General features: G+C 39.2%; 1 protein-coding gene and 1 non-coding gene across 5 annotated transcripts; both read right to left on the bottom strand.

Moving 5' to 3' along the window:
- Positions 1 to 15,719: 15,719 nt before the first annotated feature.
- kif23 (kinesin family member 23) lies at positions 15,720 to 26,475 on the bottom strand. Of its 4 annotated transcripts, XM_023955765.2 has the most exons (24): positions 26,331 to 26,475; positions 26,033 to 26,093; positions 25,827 to 25,955; positions 24,747 to 24,852; positions 24,450 to 24,586; positions 24,249 to 24,361; positions 23,827 to 23,997; positions 23,623 to 23,667; positions 22,980 to 23,092; positions 22,568 to 22,689; positions 22,389 to 22,491; positions 22,233 to 22,312; positions 22,040 to 22,159; positions 21,720 to 21,876; positions 21,303 to 21,464; positions 21,016 to 21,182; positions 20,769 to 20,942; positions 20,460 to 20,663; positions 18,850 to 19,185; positions 18,456 to 18,689; positions 18,153 to 18,241; positions 16,748 to 16,826; positions 16,160 to 16,230; positions 15,720 to 16,061 (listed from the first exon to the last, which is right to left on the bottom strand). In XM_023955765.2, exons 1-24 carry the CDS (start codon positions 26,342 to 26,344, stop codon positions 16,046 to 16,048), a joined length of 3,003 nt encoding a protein of 1,000 aa, XP_023811533.1. In that variant the 5' UTR covers positions 26,345 to 26,475; the 3' UTR covers positions 15,720 to 16,045. The 4 variants fall into 4 exon arrangements, with proteins under 4 accessions (XP_023811533.1, XP_023811535.1, XP_023811534.1 ...); XM_023955767.2 differs by lacking the exon at positions 18,850 to 19,185; XM_023955766.2 differs by lacking the exon at positions 23,623 to 23,667.
- On the bottom strand, positions 22,809 to 22,904 carry LOC111947591 (Z30 small nucleolar RNA). The gene has a single exon (XR_002873471.1). It is a non-coding gene; the product is annotated as a Z30 small nucleolar RNA (small nucleolar RNA).
- Positions 26,476 to 26,764: the final 289 nt, after the last annotated feature.

Raw genomic sequence — 26,764 nt, 5'->3', positions numbered from 1 at the left:
GGATGGATGGATGGACAGAGAGAAAGTGTAGATTGTTTTGCAATCAAAGCTGCATTGTTTTTCAAAAGAGATGATAACTGTTTGCTCTGTGTCTAACCAGAAGTCAATTTCTGAGGGTGGAATTAAAAGAATCAGTGAGACTGAATGTTACAATAAAACCCAATGGCTTTTCCCTGACATGAAATCGTTAAGGTCGAACCTGTTAAAAAATTTAATTACACATTTCAAACACAATGATGGGATACTGTTTCCTTTGCTCTCTAACATAATTACCCTTTTATTCCCCAAAATTAAAAATCCTTTGATGTTATTAGGTGGAAGCAAACTGCTACTGTACCTCAGACCTTGTCCAAACTCATGAAACGTCCCTAATTCTATCAGGCAAAGCAAAAGATTTTACAACCAATAAATGAGTTTTTACAAGGTCACTTCACCTAATCTAAACCCTAATGTGAAGTATTTCAAGTATTGAAGTGGATGAAAATGACACATTTTCAAAGTCAAATAATTCCATATAATTACCTGGAACACGGTTGTCTATGCTCAAAAAATTCTGAAATTGGAGGACAAAAATTGAAAATATAAATCCTTTGAACTACATGTGTGGTTGAGAAGCCTACATTGCATTAATTTTCAGCGTCTTTAACATGAATGTTCTCTATTGAGGCTAGTTCCAACAAAGTAAAGGTTAGTGACATGTTAAGTAATAGAATAGAATAGAATAGAATAGAATAGAATAGAATAGAATAGAATAGAATAGAACTTTATTGGTCCCACAAAGGGGAAATTACCCAACAGATAACGACTCAGGTTTTTAAGTTACCAAGTTAATGTGTCATGATAACTGTTAGCTCTGGAAAGAAAAAGAATGAGAGAGATCAAACATGACTTTAGCAACAATTTGCTCTTGTTGCTTAAACAGTTACATGGGACTGCTGGTAATGTGCTGTTTTTTCTTTTCTTGTTATAATACTTGGGTTGGTTGACATTCATTGTGTTCCATTGTGTTTATCTTTGATCACCTAAGGATTTAATTGTGAGCAGTTAAAGGGTTTCAGGCCAGAGTCCAGATCACCTGATTTGCTGCTGGATTTTTCCTGGAAACCATGAAACGGTTTAAGAGACTTTTATTGTCATTTCCCAGTTGTAGAGTGTACATAAGCAAAAAAGCAAAAACAAAAAGAAAACGCCCCCTGGGTGCAAAAAAATAATGAAAATGTGTATCCAAATTAGGACTTTGCATCTTAATCAATGTTTTAGCATAGCTACAACATAAATATTCAAAAGCTAAACTGAGGCAGGCAAAAGCAAAATAAACATAAATACATAGCAAACAATGACAAACAAAGGGAGAGCCGTAGAGCTTATACAACATAGAGCAGCACAAAGAAGGCCTGACCACAAAACTTCGTTTATGTTGGGATTGTTGATCCTATAGACTTTAAGGAATAAAAAGATAAAACAGTGTTGCTCAAAAAAGTGCATGCAGGATAAAATATTTGTGCAAATCTCACAAATCTTGCTCCAGGATTTTTCCTTACAGTTACACGAAAGGCTTTGTGTCATATAGTTATGGACAGGCACAAACCACAATTATTAATTTTTAGTCATTGATCAATTTTCAAACGGTTGGGACTTTGGTGAATTAAAAGGGACGCCATCTACAGTAAACGCCACCAGATCCGAGTCCTAATTGGTCAAAGTTGGACCTGGTTTAACTTGCAAGGCATGTTCAATAGTCACACATTTTGTACATAGAGCCTGAAAACTGTCATTGAAACCTGCATAGCTACTCATGAAAAGTATGTCCAACACTCATGAAAGCTACTCAGGGACTGCTTAAACGAGCGTTGCCAAGGACAGTGTAAATGTAGATTTAGAGCTCCATTTTAAGCTCCATTTTCTGCTTCCATGTGCACCCCTCAGGACCTTGAAGCTGGACATGCTCTTTACACACTCCCCTTTTATGCAAATAGGCTGCAGATCTGTTTTCTTTCTCTTGAAATCCACGAACAACTTTGTCATGTCATTTGTCATGAAGGTGTTGAGGACTATGTTCCCTGCACACCATCCTACTAGTCTCTGGATTCTTTCTCTGTAGGTCGTCTCTTCATCTCCAGAGATGAGACCAGAGATGGTGGTGTCATCTGCGAATTTCACACAAGTCAGAGGTCACACAGATTTTCTGACAGTCTTTCCTGGAGTGTGGTATGAAAGGCAGAGCTGAAGTTGACAAAGGGCAGTCTGACATAGCATTGACAGACACAATAACACAGTCATGGAGAAGTTAACACATTTATTTTTTACAAAGATCAGTGTCTTGGGACTTTAAGTTGAAACAAACAGAAGGCGTGTATATTTATGTGATTTCACAAATGAGGCAGAACTGAAGTACTACTGTGTGTAATTCAAACTTTGTCAAGGAAATCATCATTTAAAAGAAATCATACTTTTTTTTCAGCTCTTTGAGTTTCTTCCTCACACCTCATTAACAGAAGTTATGCAATCAGATGGTGACAATATCAGTTTAACGACTGCTGTTTGTCCATGAATGAAAAGAATAATGAAACTTATTTTTTTTCCCACAGGTCTGTCAACAGGCCCAGGCTTGACTGCAGAGCGCCCTCAGCCCACTCTCCCAGAAGTGAAAAGTGCTGGAAGTCAGACTTCTAATCATAACATCCGCGCAAGAGGCAGGCGATAAAATAAATGTCATTCTTGTCAAACACGAATGCCACTGAAGCAAAAGTAAGCAGAAGTTCTCTGTCTTCCATTTTCTCATTATCTTTATTATTATTACCACAGCAGGCGGTCAAGGTTCACTGACAGAGCACACTTAACCGTGTTTCCTGTCACATACACACTTAACCAACACACACACACACGTATATATCTCCTGTCTCTGCTAACACCAGCCCTGGTCTGTGTGCTCTGCTAATATTGACTCCTGACTAACACAGCCTCTATTGAGTCAAACACAAAACTGTTTGACTAGAATTAGAACATCATTGAGATAACAGCCTTGGACCTGTGCAGGCTGGAGCTGTGGTGTTAATGTAAAGCAGACCAGGAGCACCAATGAGGGCGGTGAGGGTAAGGAGGTGGATTTCACAATCTGGTCTCTAAACAAATGTTTTCTCACTCTTAGACTTAGACTTTTATCACCCGTACACAACAGCAGCCACTTGCGAAACGTCTTTTTGTGAATTTGCACACACAGCGTGTGGGCCGTCCTCTGTTTATGAGTGTGTCACCTCTGTCATGAAGCCCATTGAGTGGCCATGGTTGTACAAATGTTTTGTCTGTGAGGTCACTGCGTGGTTTGTGTCTGTGACAAAAAAAACACCAAAAAACAAAATTCTGTCAAACTGCAGAAACACAAGCTTTCTTTGTTTGCTGAAGCATGCTTATAATCTGAATGTGGGCATTAAGTGCTTACCATCAGTTACACATTGAAGTCATAATGTTAACGCAACCGTAAAACACACAAAGATAATAAAAAAAAAAACATCTTTAAACTTTTCAACACTCATTCCTGTCCTTTATCTCTCACGTACCCATTTCACTATCTGGGTCTGCGATCTCTGCATATTTGTTTTAACTAAGATCTATATTTATACTTTCTGTGAGTGCTTGAATTCTTACTCAATGTAGTGTGTCGCGTTTTACTCAATTTATTTTCTTTGTTTTAGCTTGATATCCTACAATCTCCTGGAAACAAGAGAGTTAACATTCACTAGTCACTCCTAGAAAACAACTTTATCTTCATTGTCTTTATTGTCCAAAAACTTGTAAAACACATTGGATATAGATGTGACATAATATTATACTAAGAGGTGTACTGATAGATGCTAATGTGTGTGTTTGTGTGTTGAGAACACATGAAATGTGAAATGTATAGTACACCTTGAAAGTCCCTCTCCGATGAAAATCATCTTTTCTGTGTTTTTAACTTGTTCCTGTGGCATCTGTTTTATGATGTAGGACATATGTAAAGAAAATCTGTTTAAAATTGCATGTCTGAGATTGTTTTCTTTTGTTCAAATTCAAATCGTTGGGAATCAGGAGCAGATGCAAAGTGTCTGTTGGGAAAAGCTTTGAGTTTGGCGTACACGTTCCTACGGAAAGTCACAAGCTCCTTCTCCACTACATTCTGATGCATCCACTTGCAGACCACTACATGTCCGACTTGTCCAAGCTGGCATTTGGCTCAAAATTTATGGCTGGATAGTTCTGATATTCCACCCCATTGTTGTTACACCTGTAATATTAGGGTTGCGAGGGGCTGTAAGCTAGTGGGGGAGTGTGTACACAGATGGATGATGGGAAAGGGCAATGGCCTACTCTGTGGCGCCCACAATTCAGAGGTGAATTTCTAATGAACTACTGCCGCTCTGTAGAAACTATGTCGTAGAAAGTGACAGTTTTTTTATTTGGGCTAAAAACTGCATAATCATACATAAAAGACCGCTGGGAATGCTTTTAAAAAAGATCAAAAGATGAGTGGAGTAACCCCTTTGAGCTGACAAAAAGTAAATTTACACAAGAATTTGGCTTAAGTATATTTGATGCTTGATGTAGCTCTTCTGAGATACAACAAATTCAACCTGATTTGAGGTTCAAGTCTTAGCGGGGTGATGCAACAAATCTGAAAGTCTCACTCAGTGAAGCGCAGAAGAACATATGTTCATCATAGAAAATACTCTCACTCTTTTTGATCTCTGCTTTTCCGGACGATGATCAAAGGTTCAAAAACAGCTCACAATAAAAAAAGACCCTACTAAAGATTTTTTTTTTACATTTTTCTATAATATTTATGTCTATCTTTTGAATGTGGTGGGCAGTTTTCTAGCATGGTAGTCCTGAAGCCCCCACAGGTGTGAAGCTGGGCTGAAAACTAGTGACTGTGAAGGTCGGTGGATTTTATTCACATCATGCTCCTCTAAACATTCAGTGACCCCCGATGCTCTATGGACCGGAAGCTGTCATCAACAGAGCAGGTACCCATTATGGCTGGATGATCAGTGTGCAGTAGATGTTTGACAAAGCAGTTGTAAGTCGTGTTTCTGTCAGCTATCACTCACTAAATAAAACCGACACGGACCGCTTCCATCAGCCATCTGGGTCAGCGGCAGGGCGCATTTCCCAACCACATGAAAAGGGAAAGAGCAGAATCCTGGGCCTCGGCAGATGGTTGCGCAGCAATCTTTTCTGCTTATGTGGTTTCATTTTAGTCCTACAGGCCCTCACAGTATTTTGAATTGCCCTGGGTTATGTATTCACTCGGTCATGTAAGCTAAATGAACCATCCATAATGTAAATGAGAAAGAAAAAGAGATGGGGAGAGACAGGAATGTAAATCTGGTGGTGCCCCTGGTGTTAGGAAGAAAAAGAAAAAGGATGTCAGCATTTTCCCACATTTCACTTTTAAAAACCACCAAAGCTGTTTGGAGAGTCTAACTTTCCCACACAAATTAGTGGAAATTTGAAGAAAAAATGCAAGTATTTATGAGAGTCAGAGGTCAGTTGCATTTTATCAACCTCCTCCTATTTAAGTTTATTTTTTTTTACTGCTTGTTCAAATAAAAAACATGAAGTACGCACTAAAACATAACAACACTACTGCACTGAGTCACTCCACAATTACTCATTAACAGGGATATTTGCACTTAGCACTGCAAAGTATGATTCAAGCTATTTTGTGTCCTTCTTGAGAACTATTTGCTGGCGTTTGTCTGTTTCCGAAATGCCACAGGCAGTTTGACATTGGAAAAAATATTTGAGCGGGCATGCAATGAGGCGTATGTCAGATGAACAAAAAGAGCTGGCATCAAGGATGGATTTAGCTGCTCAAAGCAAGGAAAAAAGACAAGGGAGAGGCCTTGTCTGTTTTCCATTAGAAACCACTCTGTGTCTCAACAAACAGAGAGGATGCTAGCTAAACAAGCTTATTCAAGGGGGTTCTGTGGACCATGTTGGCTCAGCAAATCCAGCTCCACAAACATGCTTCAAAGAATCCAGCTATCTCTACACAGCCTTTGATGTGGGTATTGATCATGCAGCGGGATGTGAGAATGAGGGGATGCCGGGAAGGTTTTAGTATTCTGTTCTGGCTCATATAGAATAGATTATAGCAAAAACATGCGCTCCCAGCACGCTGCGCCTTGCTTCAGTTATCACAGCTGCACCATCATTTTCTTTCTCAGATGTGGACGCAACGAGTAGTCAAAGACGAGATCAAATCAGATCATTCACCCCAACTTCAGGTCACAGTGGAGGAAGTAAAGTAGAGTAACAAAATAAAGGAGTGCACCAGCATATTCCAAATGTTTCAGTCATTTTCAAAAGTATTTATGCATTCACATCCCAGCATTGTCTCCAGAACAACAGGTAAAACAACAGCATTGTTGTGATCGGTCTTGATCGGTGTCACGCTACGAAGTCAGTGAAAGCAAAGCAAACACTTCCCGAATCACACAGTCACACTGTATGCTATAGAAAGGCAAACAAAGTCTGTTCTCCTTAGCAAGCCGAAACAACCACCCACAGCCGCGCTCCTGTCTCACACTGAGACCATTAGTCACAATGATTTCTCTGCCAGCTGTCCTGGTGTTTGCTTTAGCTTGCCTCACAGGCAGCCTGAGCCTCATTTGAATTCTCACTCCAGTTTATTAGGCATGCATTCAATCATCAGAGTCCAGTAAGGCCGATGCAGATGTGCTCCTCAGGTAATGTCTGCTCTGACACCAAACTGAATGACATAAAACATGTTCTATAAATCATGTCAGGTGTTTTTATTTATTTATTTATTTTGCTGTTTTGAGCAACTGTTTACAGCCGCTATTACCTTTTGCACATTAATGCTCGTGCTGAACAAATGTAGACAGTCAAATAATGTGTGCACGTGGCTGTCCACCACTCCAATTTGCAATATGCAGCAAGCTATTTCAAAATAAACTGCTGATGTGTGTGTGTGTTTAGAAAGGCTTTTGTGTTTCCTTTTGCATGAAGTTTGTGTGGAGAGACCTGATTGAGAGCTATGCAGATAGAAAATCATGCGGTGCTATTTCATCCGTCTCCAAATGCCACCCATGATTGTTCACAGATAAGCTGGTTCCAGTGTGAATAATTTGCATGAAAGCCTTGGCAGGACAAAGATTTGAAATACCATTTGCCTTTCTATAGCAAACAAGGACTCTGATATTGCTTTAAAGCAATAATAATAGTTTTATTTAAATCAGTTGCACAAAAAATAAGAGGGAACACGCAAATCCAAAAGTAAAACAAACAAAAAAAAGATTGTATTTATTCAACAGAGAGTTAAAACAATCTTCCCCACATCTGAAAGCTGTTTAAACCTCCACTATTAAACCCTCATACATCATCTTGCATTGTACCACTGTCACCACAAACTTAGGCATCTTCTCTACTTTGAATTCATCAGCAAACTGCTTGCGGCGCTTCTTAAATAATCAGCGAACTGCATGCAAAGCTCTGTTGCTTTGCATATTTAACAAGATGTGATCAAGCTCTTGTGAAAAAAAAACCCTAAAGTTTTGTTTGAAGGACACATTGCGGTTGCAAAGAAAGTGAGTCACCGGATATAAGTCATGGCACACTGTCACCACAGTGAGGACACAGCCAGCTACAAGTGCAGCCAAGCCACATATACTTGGGCAAGGAGAATACACCGAAGTGACAGCTGCAAACACTTATTCAGCTGCCAAGAAACAAAAACGAGGAGGAAAATCTCAGCCCAATTTGGCAATACGAGGCCATGTAACAATAGCCTCCATTATTTTCCAATAAGATATAAACACTGTTTTAGATCGGAGGTCATTTTTTCTGCATTGCTGAGTTCCTCCACCAACAACCTATGAACTGCTCCACCTGATAATGAAAGATTGAGGACGCAAAACAAGATTTACTCATTTTTCCAGTATAGAGTGAGCTCAGAAAGGCCATCAGCAAAACGGTGACGTTCTGAATGAGCAACATGAAGGACCAAAAAGCAGCAGAGAAGGCAGCAGATGGTTTCTCTGAGCCACTAACCGCATGCACTTAAAGCTTAAAGCACTTTTCCTCCTCTGTGCATCAAAACAGCAGAAAAAACATGTTTTAACCTATGGGTGCCAGCGAGTTAGTGACTTTTTGACCTATGTGTTGTGCAAAAAAGAACGTGTGGGAGGTTTTTCGTTTTTTTAACCATTTTCATTGACAACTCTGAGCCTCGTGGCTTCACTTTGCAAACAAGACAGAGGCGAGCCAGAAAACAAAAGGGGGCCAAATAAATAAAGCCAACAAGGGGGAGCCCTGAGTGGCTGGGAGATGAGCTGGATGACAATTGACTGGCTGTCAACAGTCATCTGCGTTCACATATCTCTCTGGTCTGACACAGTTAGCTGGCAGCCAGCAGCAGCCTTGACACACGAGGATGTAGTTTAGAGATCATTGGTGGCAAAAGCTCCGCTCTCATGCAGTATTCACCAGCATTTCCCACAAACTGACTTTAATTGTGAGGGAGTGTTACGCTCGCCACTGAAAGAGAGCAGAAAAGCGTGTAATCGCTTGTGGTTTAAAGGACAACTGCGGTTGTGATTGAGTCACCCGTCTCGGCTCACCCTTCCAATCCGCAGTCATTCAGCTGATTTGATGCTGCTTTGAAGGCAAATGGAAACCACCATACTCCAGATGCCTCGTACAGCCAAGTTTAGTGTGCTGCTGGATAGAGTTACACTTTCATCACACCTATTTAAACTTGTGCCCACTTTTTACTGCCTGGTTCGGAACAGCGTGTTAATCATGGAAGCAGGGAGAGGTCACGGGCCTGACGCTCAAGCCAAATTTATCAGTAAATATCTGTCTTGAGACGAATGGATGAATAGATCTCAAATCAAAAAGAGATAAAACAGCTGCATAAAATTTAATACACTCAAATGAAGAAACTATTGACCAACCTGTAAACATTTGTGAGTATTTAACAGCTGTTTCAATCTGGAGCATATGAGCATAAAAAGCAGGAAAAGTGGATTTAAATAAATAATATGAACGTGCACATAAGCAGATGTTTCCCATTTGTAGGTTTTTTCTCTCATAAAAGAGCTCGGGGGCATCTAAGAGATAAATATTAATCTGTTGGCACACAATATCATAAAATGAAGAAATTAGGTACTAATGATCCAAATTATGAAAACTCGCTTAATATGGCGTTGATGTATGTTGAGAGTTATCCAAACATCTCTGCCTGAGTAAGGCGCACACACCCAAGGATTTAGTGTCTGCACCAAGATTTTATCGGGCTTTAACCCTCCTGTCATGTTCATTTGTGAGGAACAGAAATTATGTTCCCATCAATTTGACCCGGTGCATGTTTTATTAATTAAAAAATATCTGAAACCCAGAAAATCCTAACAAGCAGTGTGAATATATCATCACTGACTCCATTACCAATTATTCTTTCAAAAACTTAGTGAAATGGTGTTCCTTACCTCTAACAGGAAGTGTTTCAATTATTAAATAATTCACTCGGTTTTCTTAAAAATATACATGTTCAAACTTTTTACTGTTTACTTTTAAAAGACTAACATATAAAATACTATAGTTTTAAATAACATTGAAACATTAAAGCCGCAAGCGGCGTTGTATGGCCCGCAGACGCAACCCGCCTTCCACGCCCAACTCTACGCACCACCGCCCTCACCGCCCTCACTGCCCACTTTTAATAATGGCTAGTCAAAACTGCATATGCTAATTATGCTAACTATGCTAGCTATGCTAATGTGGCTAAAAGTGCTAGCATAGCGATCAGCATCATCAACTGACTCATAAAAACACATTACCTAAAATGCTAATTATGCTAACTATGCTAGCTATGCTAATGAGGCTAAGAGTGCTAGCATTGCAATCAACATCATCAACTGACTCAGAAAAACACATTACCTAAAATGCTAATTATGCTAACTATGCTAGCTATGCTAATGTGGCTAAAAGTGCTAGCTTAGCGATCAACATCATTAACTGACTCAGAAAAACACATTACTTAAAATGCTAATTATGCTAACTATGCTAGCTATGCTAATGTGGCTAAAAGTACTAGCATTGCGATCAGCATCATCAATTGACTCAGAAAAACACATTACATAAAATGCTAATTATGCTAACTATGCTAGCTATGCTAATGTGGCTAAAAGTGCTAGCTTAGCGATCAACATCATTAACTGACTCAGAAAAACACATTACTTAAAATGCTAATTATGCTAACTATGCTAGCTATGCTAATGTGGCTAAAAGTACTAGCATTGCGATCAGCATCATCAACTGACTCAGAAAAACACATTACCTAAAATGCTAATTATGCTAACTATGCTAATGTGGCTAAAAGTGCTAGCATTGCGATCAGCATCATCAACTCACTCGGAAAAACACATTACCTAAAATGCTAATTATGCTAACTATGCTAGCTATGCTAATGTGGCTAAAAGTGCTAGCATAGCGATCAGCATCATCAACTGATTCAGAAAAACACATTCCTCCATTGGTGAGAGCTATATGCCATAAGTAGATAAAAACCCCACTTTTTCCAAAATGGCGGCTATTCTGTTGATTTTATCTCCATAGCAACCATTTTATGTTTTGGTCCCCTTGAGAAGACGAACAGATTGACTTCAGTTTCGGACAAATCGGTAAAAGTAAACTTTTTGTTGTCCTTAGCAACAGTGGTTTTATGCTAACCACGCCCACATTCCTTATATGTCCATATCCAGTGTTTTTCAATGTATTCAGTTTCAGGCATGAATGCATGCATTCAATTTTCACTGTATTGTACTGAAAGGCATGGGAGTTATAACAGTGCGCCACTTTGCTAGCTTGCCACGCGCACGCCGTTCAAAATCTACAACTTCTAATTCCAACATTTTTTCCACAGTAGCTTGCCATTAATGCCCAAAAAGTTTCGAGACGATCGATAAAAATTCCAACGACAAGTTTACGTTTGAATCCAGTGGCAAAGGTGTTTTTTATAGAAAATTCAAGATGGCCGCCTTTTCCCGAGGTCAAAGGTCGACGAAACTCCAGAGGTAATTGTAGACTTATGCTACGGACATGCGAGTCAAATTTCGTGAAAATCGCTCAAAAAAAAGTTCCTTTTTCCATATTGTGTAAAAACGCGAAAAACTCAAAATGGCCGATTTTGGCACAAAATGGCCGCCAAACCGTAGGTCGTGTCGCCATCACGTAATGATTTCAAAACTTTGTTTGGATATACCCGACAAAGTTATCTGGGTTTCGCTAGCCGATTCATAAAAAAAAAATCCGAATTTTTTTTTTTTAGCCGAGTCAGCACTTTTTTTTTGTGATCGTTTTTTGTTTACCACGGCCACATTCCTTTATCAATTTTGTCGTATCTGACATCGTTTTGTTCAGTGTGGGCCAGGGAATCGTAAATTTCATTTTCACGACATTCCGATAAAATATGTGCAAGCTAGCTAAAATGGCGACGGTTGCGAATTCGCCACGCGCACGCGTTTTAAAATCTACAACTTCTAATTCCAACATTTTGTCCACAATTGATTGCCATTGATGCCCAAGAAGTTTCAAAAAGATCGATGAAAATTCCTAGGACGAGTTTTCGTTTGAATACCTTACTAAAGGTGCTTTTTTATGAAAATTCAAGATGGCCGCCCCTTCCCAAGGTCAAAAGTCAACAAAACTTCTTTGGTAGTTGTAGAATCGTGTTTGTGGCATGTGTATGAAATTTCGTGAAAATCGCTTTAACAAAAGTGTAGTTTTCCCATATCGTCAAAAAACACGAAAATCGCCATTTCTCTGAGTTCGCCACAAAATGGCCGCCAAGCCGTAGGTCGTGTGGGCATCCCATAATGATTTCATAACTTCTTTGGGATATCTCCAACACGCGTGTTTTGGTTTTGTAACTGTATTTCAAAATATTTTTTTTTGGCCCCATAAGCGATTTTCGGCCCATTCATTTTTTTTACGGGAACGCTCGCCGTGATGTCATCGTCGTGGGGGGGGTGACGTTCTCTTTGCCGAAAATTCATTTTCAATTTATCCCAGGTGTGTGCCAATTTTGGTGAGTTTTCGGGTATGTGGCGGGGGTCAAATTTGAGCTCAAAGACGCCGTTAGAAACGAGAAGAATAATAATAATAATAATGAAACGAAGCAGAAACAATATAGAAGTTTTTGCGGTTAGGATTTCCTATGTATTTCAATGCGGCCTGTCTTTTACTATAGGCTGGGCATGTCTTTTTGGCTTTAAACCTGTCTTTTGGGGGCTTTTTGGGGCTTTTTTGTGTTTTTGACGTCATTTTTGCGACTACAATTTTTACGTTTTTGCGTTGGTGTTGTGCGTGTGTGTGTGTATTTTTGTTGCGTTACACAATTGTCGTGTCGTTGTGTGCTTTGGGCGACCTTTGACCCCATTTTTTGGCGTTTTGACGCGTTTTTTTGACGTTTTGGACTTTTTGAGTGTTCGACCCTCGTACCAGTTACAATATGGTCCTTGCAGTCTATGACTGCTGCGGGCCATAATAATCTTGAAATTTTGTTTTACATACATGCACTGTGAACCAGAAAAAAACAAAATCACAATACAACAGACAAGCAATCGCAAAATGAAGTTGTGTGTGTGTGTCTGTACATCTACACAGCACAAGAGTGACAAGTCATCACACTGTGCTTTGTGCAAATTAATTTTGCACATTTCGCACAGGTCACGCTTGTATTGACCTAGATCCTGTCTCCGGCTCGACTCGCGCCCCCGGCTGTCCCCCCAACTCCATCTGGATGGAGCTCGTCTGCTGGACTTTAAAAATGTAGTTGTAGAGTTAGATAAGTTTATTCTTCTCTATGAGTTCTGGTACATCGCCTGTCCGTCCTGGGGGAGGATCCCTCCTTCATGTGGGCACCCATTAGGTTTCTGAGTTTTTTCCGGAATCCATTTTTTTTTTTTTTAGGAGTTTTTCCTTACCGCGAAGGGGGGTCTAAGGGCAGGGATGACAGTTTACTTTAGTTTTCTTAGTTAGTTCAATTTAGTTTTTTCCTATTGAATTCTATGTATTCATGATCCGTTTTACTTTTTCAATTACCGATACGAAGCCCATTGAGATGACAGTTGTTGTGGATTTGGGCTGTACAAATAAAATGGAACGGAATTGAAATGAATTAGACTGAGTTGAATTGAATTGACAGTCACATGAGTCACTGCCATCCTGGTGGGCCCTGGCACTGTCTTTTTTATGTTTTCTGAAGACAGGTTTGTCTGACGCATATTTGAGGATGAAGAACAATATATTTCATCATTCTTTGACATGAATTTCTTGCTTGGAGGAACAGGAATAACAATTCCCTCATCTGGTTCAAAATCATAATCATTGGAATCAGAATTTAGCTCAAGATAGTCTTCTTCTGATCATGATCAGTGATGACTTCCAGAGCCTCCTGGACTGTCATCTTTCTGCTTCTGCTGCTCATTTTGTAAAGGTCTGCCTGACAGAGAGTAATTGTTGGAAGGACTCCCATGCAGAGAATCTTTTATATGTTTTGCCCCTCCCCTGTTGAGTGTCCACTGAATGTGGGTTGAGTTTTCCTACGAGAACATAGATGGTTCCTGTCAAAAGTCATAACAACTATCCACCTGTGTGTGTGCGTTTGTGTGTGTGTTTGTTTGTGTGTGTGTGTCTATGTGTCTGATTGGGTTGAAATATGTCTCACAGCTGCAAAGAAAGCAATACTACTTATAATAAGACATCCTTGTACCTCCATTTTGACTGCCGGGTCAAATTGACCCGAACATAATCTATGTTATATAAACATGCAGGGGGGGGGGGGGTTGCATATATGTGAGATGAACCATTTTCATAATATCTGTTGATTATGCTAATTAAGGCAAGCAGAGGAAGTTTCATGCTGAAAAAATACTTTTAACTATTTTTTCTAGATGTTCAAACTTTAAAACGGGTCAATTTGACCCGGAACATAACAGGAGGGTTAAGCTGTACGGACCGCAGATATATTGCAAAATGTTTACTGCTGATGGGCACTATACCCTCTTCAGAGTGCATCACACCTGCGCTTTTATTCCTCAGGTAACAAGTGGTTTACAAGGCTCAGCTGATCTTTCACAGAACGCGCTTGAGAGCAGGTTATTTTTGCAAAGTGTCTGAATTTGTTCACCTGGTTAAGCATGCAAAACAGTGGACAAAACTAATTGGCCATCTACTTCATGGACGGGTGTAAACTTCATCATCTGCCAAAAGCAGCTTAGGACTTTTGTGTCAGAATCATTGAAGCAAAGAGTCAATAAAACACTGCAATTAGGCTTTCCTTTAAAACCCAAGACACTCTAATTGAGTGTGTTCATGTAGAACAGCTGAATTCCCTCCTGTAACTTAAAAAAAAACCCCACTGATAAGAAACACAATTTCAAACTATTCCAAGCTTGAAGCTCAGAAACAATGTATTCTGGGCATTCATGAACCAATAGTGCAGCCTTATGCTTATTTCAGGCTTTAGTGTGGAGTTTATTTCTTTCAAGTGTCTCTTTGAAGCCGCTGATCAGGGACTCAACAGGAGCTTCATAATAACATCTTTATAAAGCTCTCACTGCTTGCTCGTGAAGGGCTTGCATCGAGGACCTGAGGATAATAACGTTGTGCAGCACATCAAACAGAGCCCGGTCAAAAAGCAAAGCACTCAATATCTCATAGGAGTGAATTTAATGGCCACTGGCTTGCTCTGGGCTCTTGACCCTTTCCAAGAGGTTCCATGTTAGTCACTCTCCAGTGCTTTCCAATTGAAACCCAGCCAGACTGGTAGTAGATGAGATTTCAACGGTCGACTCTAAGCCTGGATGGCTGTACCACAAGCTTCAGCTGCTCATTACACAGGTGATGCTCAGCTGATAGGAGGTTAAAAAAAAAGTGGGGACAAGTAGCTAAGCTACTTGGCTTTTTTTTCTCGAGGAAGATTCCACTTTGCATTCCTCTTTTCACAATGACAAGCGATAAAGCCTTTATTTTCTAAACTAGAACTTAATACTATGAGAAGTTATTATATGGCTTTTTGTTTCTTTTATTGCAGAAGCAAAAAGTTTATTAAGGCAACAGATGTTTGGATTTACTGTGAATATTTATGTCTTAAAGTGAATGTTCTATTCTGTCTAATTCACTTTTAATGGAAAACAAATGCTATAGCAAGAAATAGCAAAAAAGTAAAAAAAAAAAAAAAAAAAGTCAGTTAAGAAAATATTGGGGAAAAAAAAAAAGTTAAAAGCCTGAAGCAGCTACTCAGTCTAATTGAGTGACTTTATAACAGACGTCTTGTTTAATAGTGAATATTGAATCAAGCATGAGCAAAAAATATAAATGTCATCTGGTGATTCAAATCAAATTTTGATGACAGAGTTGCTCCACTCTTAGCACAGATGTGTTCACAATATTAACATTTGTGAAGGGAAGAGGAACCAGTTTTTCAGGTTTGAATAATGCATCCCGCTGTTTGATTACAGACAAACGAAAGCAATTTGGATCAGTGGAAATTTCACACTTTATAGCAAGTACATGTTCAATGACTCTGGATAGTCTTAGTGCAGCTGCTGTCTGTCCTCCAAATTACAATGTTCTGCTGTCTTATGCTGCCATCTAGTGTCTGTGACTCCATCTGTAGGCATTCAGTCAAAGAAGACAAGAATTCAGAAAATGAATTTGATTCCAGGGTAAATATGTTTATATTTGACAGAAAAAACAGCACTGGAAGGCAGCAACTGTGGCTGCTTTAAAATCAGGTGCCAACATTTTTCAAAGCTGAAAGGCCACAGGAATCACATGTGACTCAACCCAGTAACAACTTGAGGAAGAAAAAAATATTCACAATCAAGATTTGGTGACCTACATACATACATATTTTGCATATATAAAAGTGTGGAAAATATTTAAATATAGTGACTTTAACTAATATAATAACAAAAGTTTAAATTATTGCACGGATTGAGAGTATTGAAGACAGGAGTGCTGCAGCCTTCAGAAGCAGTCAGGGTTTTCTGCGCCTAAAATGACAACAGTGAGAACCGTTAACTCCAGTCACGCTCAGCAGATAAACTCAGACTGAAACGCACAAATCTAATTTAGCAAGTTAAAAGCCTACTTGGTGATCCCGTGATGCTCATAACCAGGGCCCATGTTGGAGCCGGCCCTCATCTCCACAGCCACAGAGCACTGAGGACAAAGAAAATGTGCTAAATTAGAACTTAAATGATTTACTACAACAGCACAAAGAACACAAATCCACTGAAATGGGCGTTAACACCACCATGACCCCAGAGGTGAATGTTTTTGGTAAATAGTGTATACTTATATAGCGCCTTTCTTCCTACAAGGACAAAGCGCTTTACAGTCACAGACCCATTCACCCAGTCACACACACATTCACACACTGGTGGCGGCTCCGCTGCCAAGCACAGGCGCCCGCCTACCACCAGAGGCAAGGTGGGGTTCAGTGTTTTCCCCAAGGACACTTCGACTCATGGGCGTGCAGAGCGGGAATCGAACCTGCAATCTTACGATCATGGGTCGACCGCCCTACCGCTGCACCACGGCCGCCCCCCGATTATTTTATTTTATACAATAAAGCAGCAAATGTTTAAATACAGAACAAAAGTTTGGTCTTGTTGACCGCCATTTTCAAACCAAAAGGTGGAACTTTTCTTTAAATGAACGAGTCCGACTGTTTTACCCTCGTCTCCACGTCGGTCCAATCTCCTTCTTGTTGATCCCCACTGGGGGAAACACCTTCTGACGATTTCCTCTTGCGACTTTAGAGGAAAACAAAAATACAAACAAACACTTTATACCCATCCACACACATTATTCACATTACAAAAACAAAAAATCATAATAAAATAAACAAATCGATTCCCTTGCTAAGATGTTAGGTCAGTGAAAGTGAATTAGACTGTTTAAAATTAACGTATCATCGACCATATGAATTGAATAGTTGCTAAAATGAATCATTGCACCTCATTAACTTTCTTACGTCCTCCATTATGAGAAAAATGCCACAAAAACATTTTAAAACATTTTCATGAAATGAGTCTTTAACAAGACTAGGAGGGACCCGACCAATCCATTTTATGAAGGGATGATCATGAAACTAAAAATGTTGTTGCAACATTTTGTACCTGCATGTATGAGGTGTGATGCTATAGAAATGTCTTTCCATAAAATATTTGAACTCAAATGTCAGTTTCTACTTTAACAGCAGTTTAAACCACAAGCCGAGGGCGCCGTTATGGCCATCATGCAAAGGGAGCCGTTAAGATCCGAAAAGGACAAACAGCACCCTTTAAATTTACAGCTAATCCTCCATGGTGATGCATTAATGTGAACTCATAAAAAATGACATTTGATTTATGATGGCAGCCTCACGAGTCTTTTTATTTATTTAAGTACTAGGGGCATAGTGGTTTTTGAAGTTGAAGGGCAGGGGATAACTTTCTTGAAGCTGCATCAATCTGAAGTCTGGGTTTTTGGAGTTTCATGATACATTTGGACAGTTTTGATACATTTATGAGCAAAAGTGTGATAACTGAATTCTCAAAAAAAAAAACAAGGCTCTTTGGTAAAGCAAAAAGAGAAAGGCCAACACAGTGGTCCTTCTTCTATCGCAGAAGTTCTAAAAATAACCCAGAAAAGAAGAAATCCACCAAGTATTCATCTTTATTTTTTTTAGTTGTTAAAGATTTTTTAAGATTGTAAAAACCCTCATTACCGTACACACTTTTCTAAGACATTAACGTGTAAACACTTTTCTCTCTTGACTAAACTCTCAATGATCAAACCTTTGTAGAAAAATGCGTCCAGAATCTTAGAACCAAAACAAATATCTGCTCACAATCAAAGATTTATGAAAGTTTTGCAAACTGGACGCAGTCTCAATAAGAGGCACTGCACAGAGGAGAATAACTGGCAATGCTTTACAGCCAATCAGGACGCTGAACACAATGTGCTGACAAAAGAAAAAGCAAGCAAAATTGCACACAAAAAAAAGAAATAAAAATCTGAGAGAGCAAGACTCCAAAAGGTGAACCCCAATTTAGCGAGACACGACCATACATGAATATGTGATCAGGTTCTGTTACCTTGGGACTGTGGTGAGCTCCTGTTTCAGTGTCTCAATGTCAGTGAATTGAACTGCTTGACCTCCCCCTCTAGTCTTAATCACTTCCCCCTGAGGAGTTCAGCAAAAAAACATTAGAAAAGATCTTCATCAAAACATTTCATTTGTAAATGAAATAAACAACAAATTAAATCTTTCCATTTATTGGGAAACCTGTGAGGAAAACTACTGGCATGATTTTCTCAGAACACAAAGTAAAAATAACATCAAACTGGAGAAGATCAAACAAGGATGTCTTTGGCATCATTTTAGCAACATGCTTCACCTTAATGAGTTTGGTCTGGACCTCGCCATCCGAAGCGACCTCCTGGTGCGTCAGCACATATCTGTCACACTTTGACAGGGCCTTTTCATTGGGTGCAGACACCTGGATGGAATTGGGGATGACAGGCTGCAAGACTGTCCCCAAATCGAGGCTAGAGGTCGGCTTGTGGTCAACCCACTTTTCAGCGCCGGCAGAACGGGACCGCCGGTGCAGCGGCCGAACTGGTGTCGTAGTCTGCTCAGGTTGATGTGAAGATGAAAGGATTAGAATACAAACAGTGAAAACGCATATTTTGTGTAAATGATAAAGACTGAAATGCTAAACTTTTGGGGATTCAAGAACAAATCCAAAACTATAATTTCATGCCATCACCACCTACAGCTAACTTACTGACCCTGTAGCTTCTCTCTATTAGGTCTAGGGCATATGTAGGGGATGCAAAACAGGCTCCCTTTCTTCTCCTGTAGCACACTGTCTTCTTCTCCTGGCTGCTTGAAGGACCTGCTGGAGACTGGTCTCTTTTAGGCGTGCTAGCACTCGGGGTACCCTGCCTGTTCTCCAGAGCTGCCCGTTGCTCCCATGAAGTGATGGACTCAGCTACCGATAAAAGGCTACTGCTGCTGGGACTGGGAACATCAAACCTGGGGTTCATCTCAACCTCCTCAACCTTAGGAGAACTGACTGGCTGAAACTTTGTAACGGGAGTGACGGGACGAGAACGAACTGGGCTCTGGGGATCAAAGTGGAGATACACTATTACAGATGGGGAAAAAGAAATGGCATAAAAAAAGACTATTCCACTGTTAAAATGATAATAACCCTGTAATCAATTCAAGGGAAGTTTGTTCAATTATTTATGATTTTAGAAAATAAAGAAATGGGAAAACTTTCAGTCTCAATCAATATTGTTCTTGCTTAACATAAATGTCCTCCTGGATCCAGAAACAGCAGTAATAGGTAGCATTTAGGAAGGGTCTGCTTTTGGTCATTTTGTGTTCAGATGTAGCGTTTTACTGCTCGGTTTAGATCTTTATTCGATTTTTAAAAAAACCTTCTGTGCTTGCAATATCTTAAAAAGAATATAATAAAGCATATTTTTGACTTCTAACTACCATAGCCTGGACCCCCATACTGCTCTCATCACAGAAATACAGCAAACCCCAAACTTAATGAAAATTAATTAAACTGCAGATAAATAATAAAAAGGAACATTGAGATTTGCTAGAAGTTGAAATAAAAGCAGCAACAAAGATTCATTGATAATATCTTTTTCAGAACCTACTAAAACTTTGGTACATTGAGTTGATTTTTGAATCACATCTTGGAGGTTTCAGGGTTGTAGAACTTACAAAGAACTGATTTTAAAGATGTGACATTTTCAGAACCGGTTTTAGGAACTAAGTTTTGTGCAGAAACACTGACAATAGCAGTAAATGGTTGTAACTATCTTTTCTGCCTGACTGTTTAAGAGCTTTTAAAAGCCCAGTTTGTTTGGACTACTTGAGACCAGCAGTCATTCAGAATAATAACAAAGTAGGGCTGGTAATACAATTAAATTATTGAAGCCTTTGATTTATGATTCAATGTGATTCAATTAGCTATTAATTTGTCAATTTCCACCCAAAATCAATAACATTTGCCTTAAAAAAAATGATACAACTGGTAGACTAAAAGGCTGAAAATCTATTGATAATTATGAATTTTCACATGACATTTAAGAAAATCAGTTTTTAAACATTACTGGGGGTGAAACGGTTCAGGTATTTTATGAATACTCATTTTTCAAAGTAAAAAACAATTTGATTTTAGTACTTTACTTCTTAGGAACCATCCTTTTTAACATTACAGTAACCAAGAAAGTTTTGAGAAATTTGTTTTGAGATTGTTTAAAGTCATGCTATAGTAAAATGAAAAAAATTATTTAATTTGACTTATAATACTACAATATCTAAAACACCAGAAAAATCAATGACTCTTACATACAAGTAAAAAAGGCAAACATACAGGTAGAGGAGAAGGTGAGGCTGATCTCTTTGGTGGGGGACATTCGTCTCTGGAGGGCCTTTGAAGCCGGCTCTGGCGCGGTGGAGGATCAGGACGAGTGGAAGCCTTGCTCTCCACCACGATTGCTTTGAGCTGCTTCAGCTTTTCATCTTTCACCCAGAGTTTGTTTTGCATCTCAAGCTGCATCGCATTTACTCGCCTCTCCTGCACACACGCAAAAAAAAAACTTTTCCTGTGAGATATGTTCAATGCAGGCCTAAGGAAATACGTCATGTCTTGAGTTTTCTGTACTGAAGAAGTAAAACTCACACATTCTTTCTCCCACTTATGCTGAGTGTCTGAAACCACGCCGTGCATGCGCTGCTCCAAACGCCTCTTATCGGAGAGCTCCCTCTGCAGCCGGTGCTCCCGCGTGTCCAGCTCCTGCTGCAGAGTCCGCTTATCTTCTTCATAGATCTTTGTTGTTTTCTGCAGGATATCCATCTGAAGCACAAGACCATAAGAAATATAACTTCCATATATATGCAAGATTCACACTAAAACACCCCCCTCCTACCTTGTGTTCTTGCATTTTGGTCTTCTTTTCCAAGCGTTCAATCTCTGCCATGTTGTTCTGGATGAGTTTGTCCTTTTCTATCAGCTTTCCATTTTGTTCATGAATAAAGTTTTCTTTGGAAATGAGGTTGGAGTCCAGCTCCTGCAGCAAAGACTTCATTGTGTTGGCTACCAATAACACAGAAGACAGGAAACATAAGCCAAAATGAGAAACTGAATGATATTTCAAAGAAAAAGAAAGTTTGAGCTTTAAAAAAAAAAAAAAAAAAAAAAAACAACTGTAGGAACCTGCTCTGTTGTATTCTTCTATTATGGTCTGTCTGATCCTCTGTCTATTGTGCAGAGCTTCGATTAGCCGAGGCAGAGTGACATCATCGCTCGGATCGGTCAGCTCACAGGAAGGCAGAGGTGGGAGGCTGAGCACCAGGTTGTTGAGGAAGGCGGTCAAGTCTGCAGGACAAAAAAAAAAAAGTACACAAGAGGCCATGAAGCCTTTCAATAAACATGAATGAATGCAGCCCTTCTGCACTTATTTAAGATCCTATTGCACAACTCAGATAATGTCATGATTCAGACATAAAGCAGAATCCAAAAGTTTTTATTCCATTACATTTTTAGTAGGTATATTAATAGCTCCGAACAAAATCCTGTCTAAACTGCTTCTATCAGCTGATGAGACCTCGGCAGGTTTGGTGAACATCTTACCAGTCTCTACCGGAGCCCCGCGCTCATCCAGCTTGCACAACTCCTCTTTAAATGCCTGGTTTTTGTGCCGACGCCCAGGAGTGAGGCCACATATGGGCCTGTCTACAGGACGGGCCACTTCCACTTCTTGAGTCATCTCTGCAAACCGCATCACCAGCTGCACAGACAGAACCCGTCTCATGTCAGATTACACTAAATTCACAGAAATGTGAGGGGGAAAAAAACAAATCAGCAAAAGTTTGGGAAAGTAAGTTTAAAGAGATGTTTTGTTCTATACAACCACCACACAGTTTTATTTATTAAAAACAAAAGGAACTTGCCAGAGTTTCCTCATAGTCTTCACCCTTGGGATTGACACAAACAACCATTCTGACTTTTCCTTCTCCATCAAAGTAGTTCTTAAACAGGTGGGTCACTTTGGAGTCTCTATAAGGCACCATCTATGACAGAAAACTTTGATTACCGATGGTCTGAAGCATAACTGATGTCCAGATTTATTTTAGCAATATGCACCTTGTTTGTGCCGCACATCTGGTTCTCTCTAAGTATCTCGATGCACGTCCTCAGATTGAGCAAAGACTGGTTAATGTTACCTGCATTAAACACAAACTGTTAGAGCCGAGAGGCAACTTCATAAACATCTAAATTAAAGTGTGCTTGATAAACGACCTGCTTCCCGAATCCGAGTGCCTTCAGCTCCTGTCCTGCCGGTGCGTTCACTTCCAGCCAAGTCAACCAGGCATAGCTGACTGACATTTACCTGGTTCTTGTCCTGTTGGTCAGTGTTGAAAGTACAATGTACACAAACTGCTTTTCCTACATTTTACGCTCTTGAACAGCCGCCTGACCTGAAGAACATTGTCACCATCTTCATCAAGAGGAGCCTGGGCCAGTTTGATGATGAACACACTGTGTGAGCGACTCGACTCCCGATTCAACCGAGTGTTTGCAACTTTCCTCTTCTTTTGACCTGCAGAAACAAAACTGGCAACTTAAAAAAAAGTTTTTACCAATTGGAGCACTTTTATTTTTCACAATTACTTTTTGTGGGCACATTTCTATAATCATTACAACTCGTCTTAAACCGCTCAGCTCAGAGAGAAGATTAACAGATGTCATTTCCTGGACAGAGCCTGACAAAAAGTCAGCAATTCCAAGTCAGTTGCATCTAAAATCATCACTGCTGTACGTGGGCATTAAAGCTTTTGCCCCTCCCGTCTGACTGAACTAAAACATGGGTGTTTATTCACAAAAACTCACCTCTCCAGAATACTTGAAAAGCCTCCTCTGCAGACTTCACTTCAACCTCCATGCAGCCCGCCACATACATGTTGTGGTTCTGATCTTCTCTTAGGATTTTAGATTGGGGGGGTCTACAGTGACAACATAATCACAATTTTTATATCTAAAAAGATGACACACAACTGATGTTGCACAAACACAAAAGACAGACACATAGAGAGAGACATGCATTTAGCCACCCAAAGGAAACTCGGCATAAAAAAAAAACCTTGAAAAGCCATAGTTAAGCTTTGTAGCCATGCTTTTATGTAGGAAAGCTGTATTTGATGCAGTGAGTGTACCTACTACAATTACTGAATAAAATGTATTTAAACAAACATCAGTTTACTATTTAGTTCCAATGTATGCCTCAAGGTTTTCGCAAAAATGAGAGGCCAGAATAAGTTTTGGATCATGAAGTTAAATGAAAAAGGTTAACCATCCCTGTACTTTCATTGTGTCATGACAGTTTAATATACCAAAGGGAACAAGTGTTACTTTTACAAGCAGAAACATTTACTTTGTCAAATAAATTTAAAAAAAAGTGTAAAAAGTTATAACATCATATGTTACCCAGCAACTATTCTAATGTCTAATCAAAGGGTATGCACTTCTCACATACATAAACTCAGTGTTCTGGCGCACAGGGGTACCTCCACCATTCCACCTAGTAAAAAGAAAAGAATTCAATATTCCCTTTAGTCTGTGCCATCAGAACGATGGTTTCAAACACTAAACAACAGCTTTACCTCTGAATCACATAGTCAACAGATTTAATAGATCCCTTTCATGCACAAAGACCCAAAATAAACCCCAAGAAACTCACTTTGGTTTGACTGCTTCTTCCTGAGTTTCTTCCAGCAGGTCGTAGATGTAGTTGTTGTAGATTTCTATGTAAGACACAAAGACGCTGTAACTGCTGTCTTCGTCCACGCCATCTGCTTTACAAGCCTCCTCGGGGGCGATCATGTCTACAATTTCAGGCTCAATCCTTTGTCTAAAAGAAGAAGAAAATACTAAATTTGACTCATATTTGATTGATTTATGGAGAACTTATACAACCATACCAAATGTATTTACATTTCCCTTTTTAATGCCTAATTTAACAGTTTCATAAGGTTTAGCTGTAAGTATTTAGACCCACTAACTTTAAAGGCCATCATTTTGATTTTTCAGCTACATGTTTCATTAAACTTACTTAAAAACATATATTCCAAAAAGCCTCCAACAGCACAAAGCAGTATTTACCTGGAGGAGGGTGTTTTGGGAACAGACAAGTTGTTTTCCCGCCTTTGGCGCTCCAACAATGCATCAACCTCGCACTGAATTTCCATACCGTTTTTATCATCAGTCTTAAAAACCTGACAGAGAATAAGAAATAAATCCAAACAGATGAATACTGATTTAAAAAAAAAAAAGAAAAAGAAAATCTCTGTAAGCCACTCTTACATAACGTTTTGCTTGGTAGGGCCCGATACTGTTGAAAATCATGTCAAGAGACCGAGGCAGCAATCCTCCCTGACCTGGAGACCCGGTCATGGTGAAGGTCTTCCCACTTCCAGTCACTCCATATGTAAAGAGTAAACCTGCGAGAAGCAGAGTGGATCCGCTGTTTCAACAGAACGGCTTCAGACTCTTTTGAGAGAAAATAACTGCTAATAGAAATTAAGTGCCATCTGACTGCATTTCATCAACATCTCAGCAACAAAAAACTACTTTATTTCTGTATTAGGTTTTTAATCTTACCGTTTTTTCCATGAATAAGATCATCAACGAGAGGTCTGGCCACATGCTCAAAGAGCTCAACCTGAGATACAGAGACTCCAAAGACTTTTTTGAAAGAGTACTGCGTCTAAAAAAAAAAAAGAAAAAAAGGAGAGCATTGATACAGTAATGGTTCAAATATGTAGCCAAGAAAACATCGTCACTTCACACAAAACAGCAGACATTCCTGCTTTGTTTGATCCGTGGAAAATTATAACCATTTTTTCCCCTTTCGTAAATCCATATTTAGGGTTTTAATTTCAACCAAGTAAATAAACAAAGTAACAAACTACTTATGTAACACTTTTTTCCTGCAAACATGAACAAATAAACCAAAAATAATCTAGAGTGTTGCATAATCAACACATTGTGTTGGATTACATATTTGTAATATATCTCCTGCTGCAAAAACACTTAGAAAGTGCTGGAAAGTTATTGCAAAATACAACAGGTTATGGTTGTTGATGATGATAAAAAAAAATTGTCATTCTTTAAAAGGAAAAATAGGACAAGATCAAAATAAATAAAGGAATAAGAAAACTCCAAAAGGCAGTGAGAAGTAAAAGTCATAAATTCTCACCGCCATGCCCAAATGTATTACTACACCCAGTGCACCCACTGTCCTATATTCAGTTTCAGATACACACTTATAGATAAATACACATGGAAACATCTGACCCTCATTTGGTTGCATTAACCCATAAGAAGCCATGGTGACGTCAGTGTAACAGCAAAATACCAGAAATGTGTTTTTGTGGTCTACATTATTTAATTTTTCCAGTTCTTGTGGGTTAACTCTTCAAATGTATTTTAATAATTATTTACAGTTATATCACTGTTTAGAACAGCTTATTGTTTAGATATATAATCTAGTTTATGAACATTTTTGAGCCGTAAAAGAAAACATTTGTGTAGAATTTAGAAATAAGGGGCACATCATTTTAGTGCATCCATTTGTCACAAGGAATAACATCATCAATACAAGACGAGCACTCATGAACTGAATTTCTATATATGTTAATCCTTGTAATCTAGGGCTTCTTGAATCAGAAATGTGTTTACCTCTTTGTATTCTCCATTGCGGTTTACTTTAAAGCCTTCTGGAGCATGAAGTTGGATGGTGGTGCTGCTGATGACCTCAATGCAGCATTCTTCATCTCCTCCTCCTAGAGGCCGCACGCGACAGTAGACCTTAAAAAACAAAACAAAGCACACCATGTGGCTTAAATTTTATTGGAAGAGATTTCGCTTGATTTACTGACACTTACTCCAACCGGGTCTTTCTGGTTGTTCAGAGGCTTTTTTGGCCTGCGGGGTGTCCTGAACTTCCTGTGGAGAAAACATGACATCACTATAAGCGTTAGCTTTAAAGGGGGCCCAAATAATCAACTAAGCCAAACGTTAGTCTTATGGTTAAGCAACGACGTTATGCTAAGCTAAATCAAATCCGTTATTTAGTTCGTTAACTGTCAGTTAGGCGTGGAATCAAGAAGTAACAACAAATTGCACGATATATAAATACGTTTGTAACAAATTGTCTAAGTTAAATTAATAAAATTCACTTACCCCTGTCTGTTCATTGTAGCCTACTTTCGATTCCAGTTGTTGCTCAAATTTTGAATCTTCCCGACTCAGCCTCTCGCCAGAGAACTTTTCAAATCCCACAACCGCCAATAGGATCTCAGAACAAGGAACACGAGTGTGTTGCGTCACTTCCGAGTTGACCAAATTCCAAAAATATTTTTGCAAACACGCAGCAGTCGATGTAGTCAATTACTTTTTTAAAAAATAAAAGTAAATTTATAAAAGTAAGAAAACTAATCAAATATTAGAAGGAGCGAACGTTTACCATGAAAAAAGACTGTAATTCTAGTATGCTTATGTTGCATTTTGGGTAGGTTTGTGAATTAATTTACTGATATGTACATAAAGAATGTTATTTTTGCCTGTTGCTGAAACACGACATAATACATTTTCATATGGCAGTTGTTCTCCTGTTT

This window comes from Oryzias latipes, chromosome 6 (genome assembly GCF_053564925.1).
Source record: "Oryzias latipes strain Hd-rR chromosome 6, Olatipes_Hd-rR_3.1".
In the NCBI taxonomy this organism is placed as follows: Eukaryota; Metazoa; Chordata; class Actinopteri; order Beloniformes; family Adrianichthyidae; genus Oryzias; species Oryzias latipes.
Note: the sequence above shows the minus strand (reverse complement) of the source record. Positions and strands in the feature narration are given on the sequence as shown.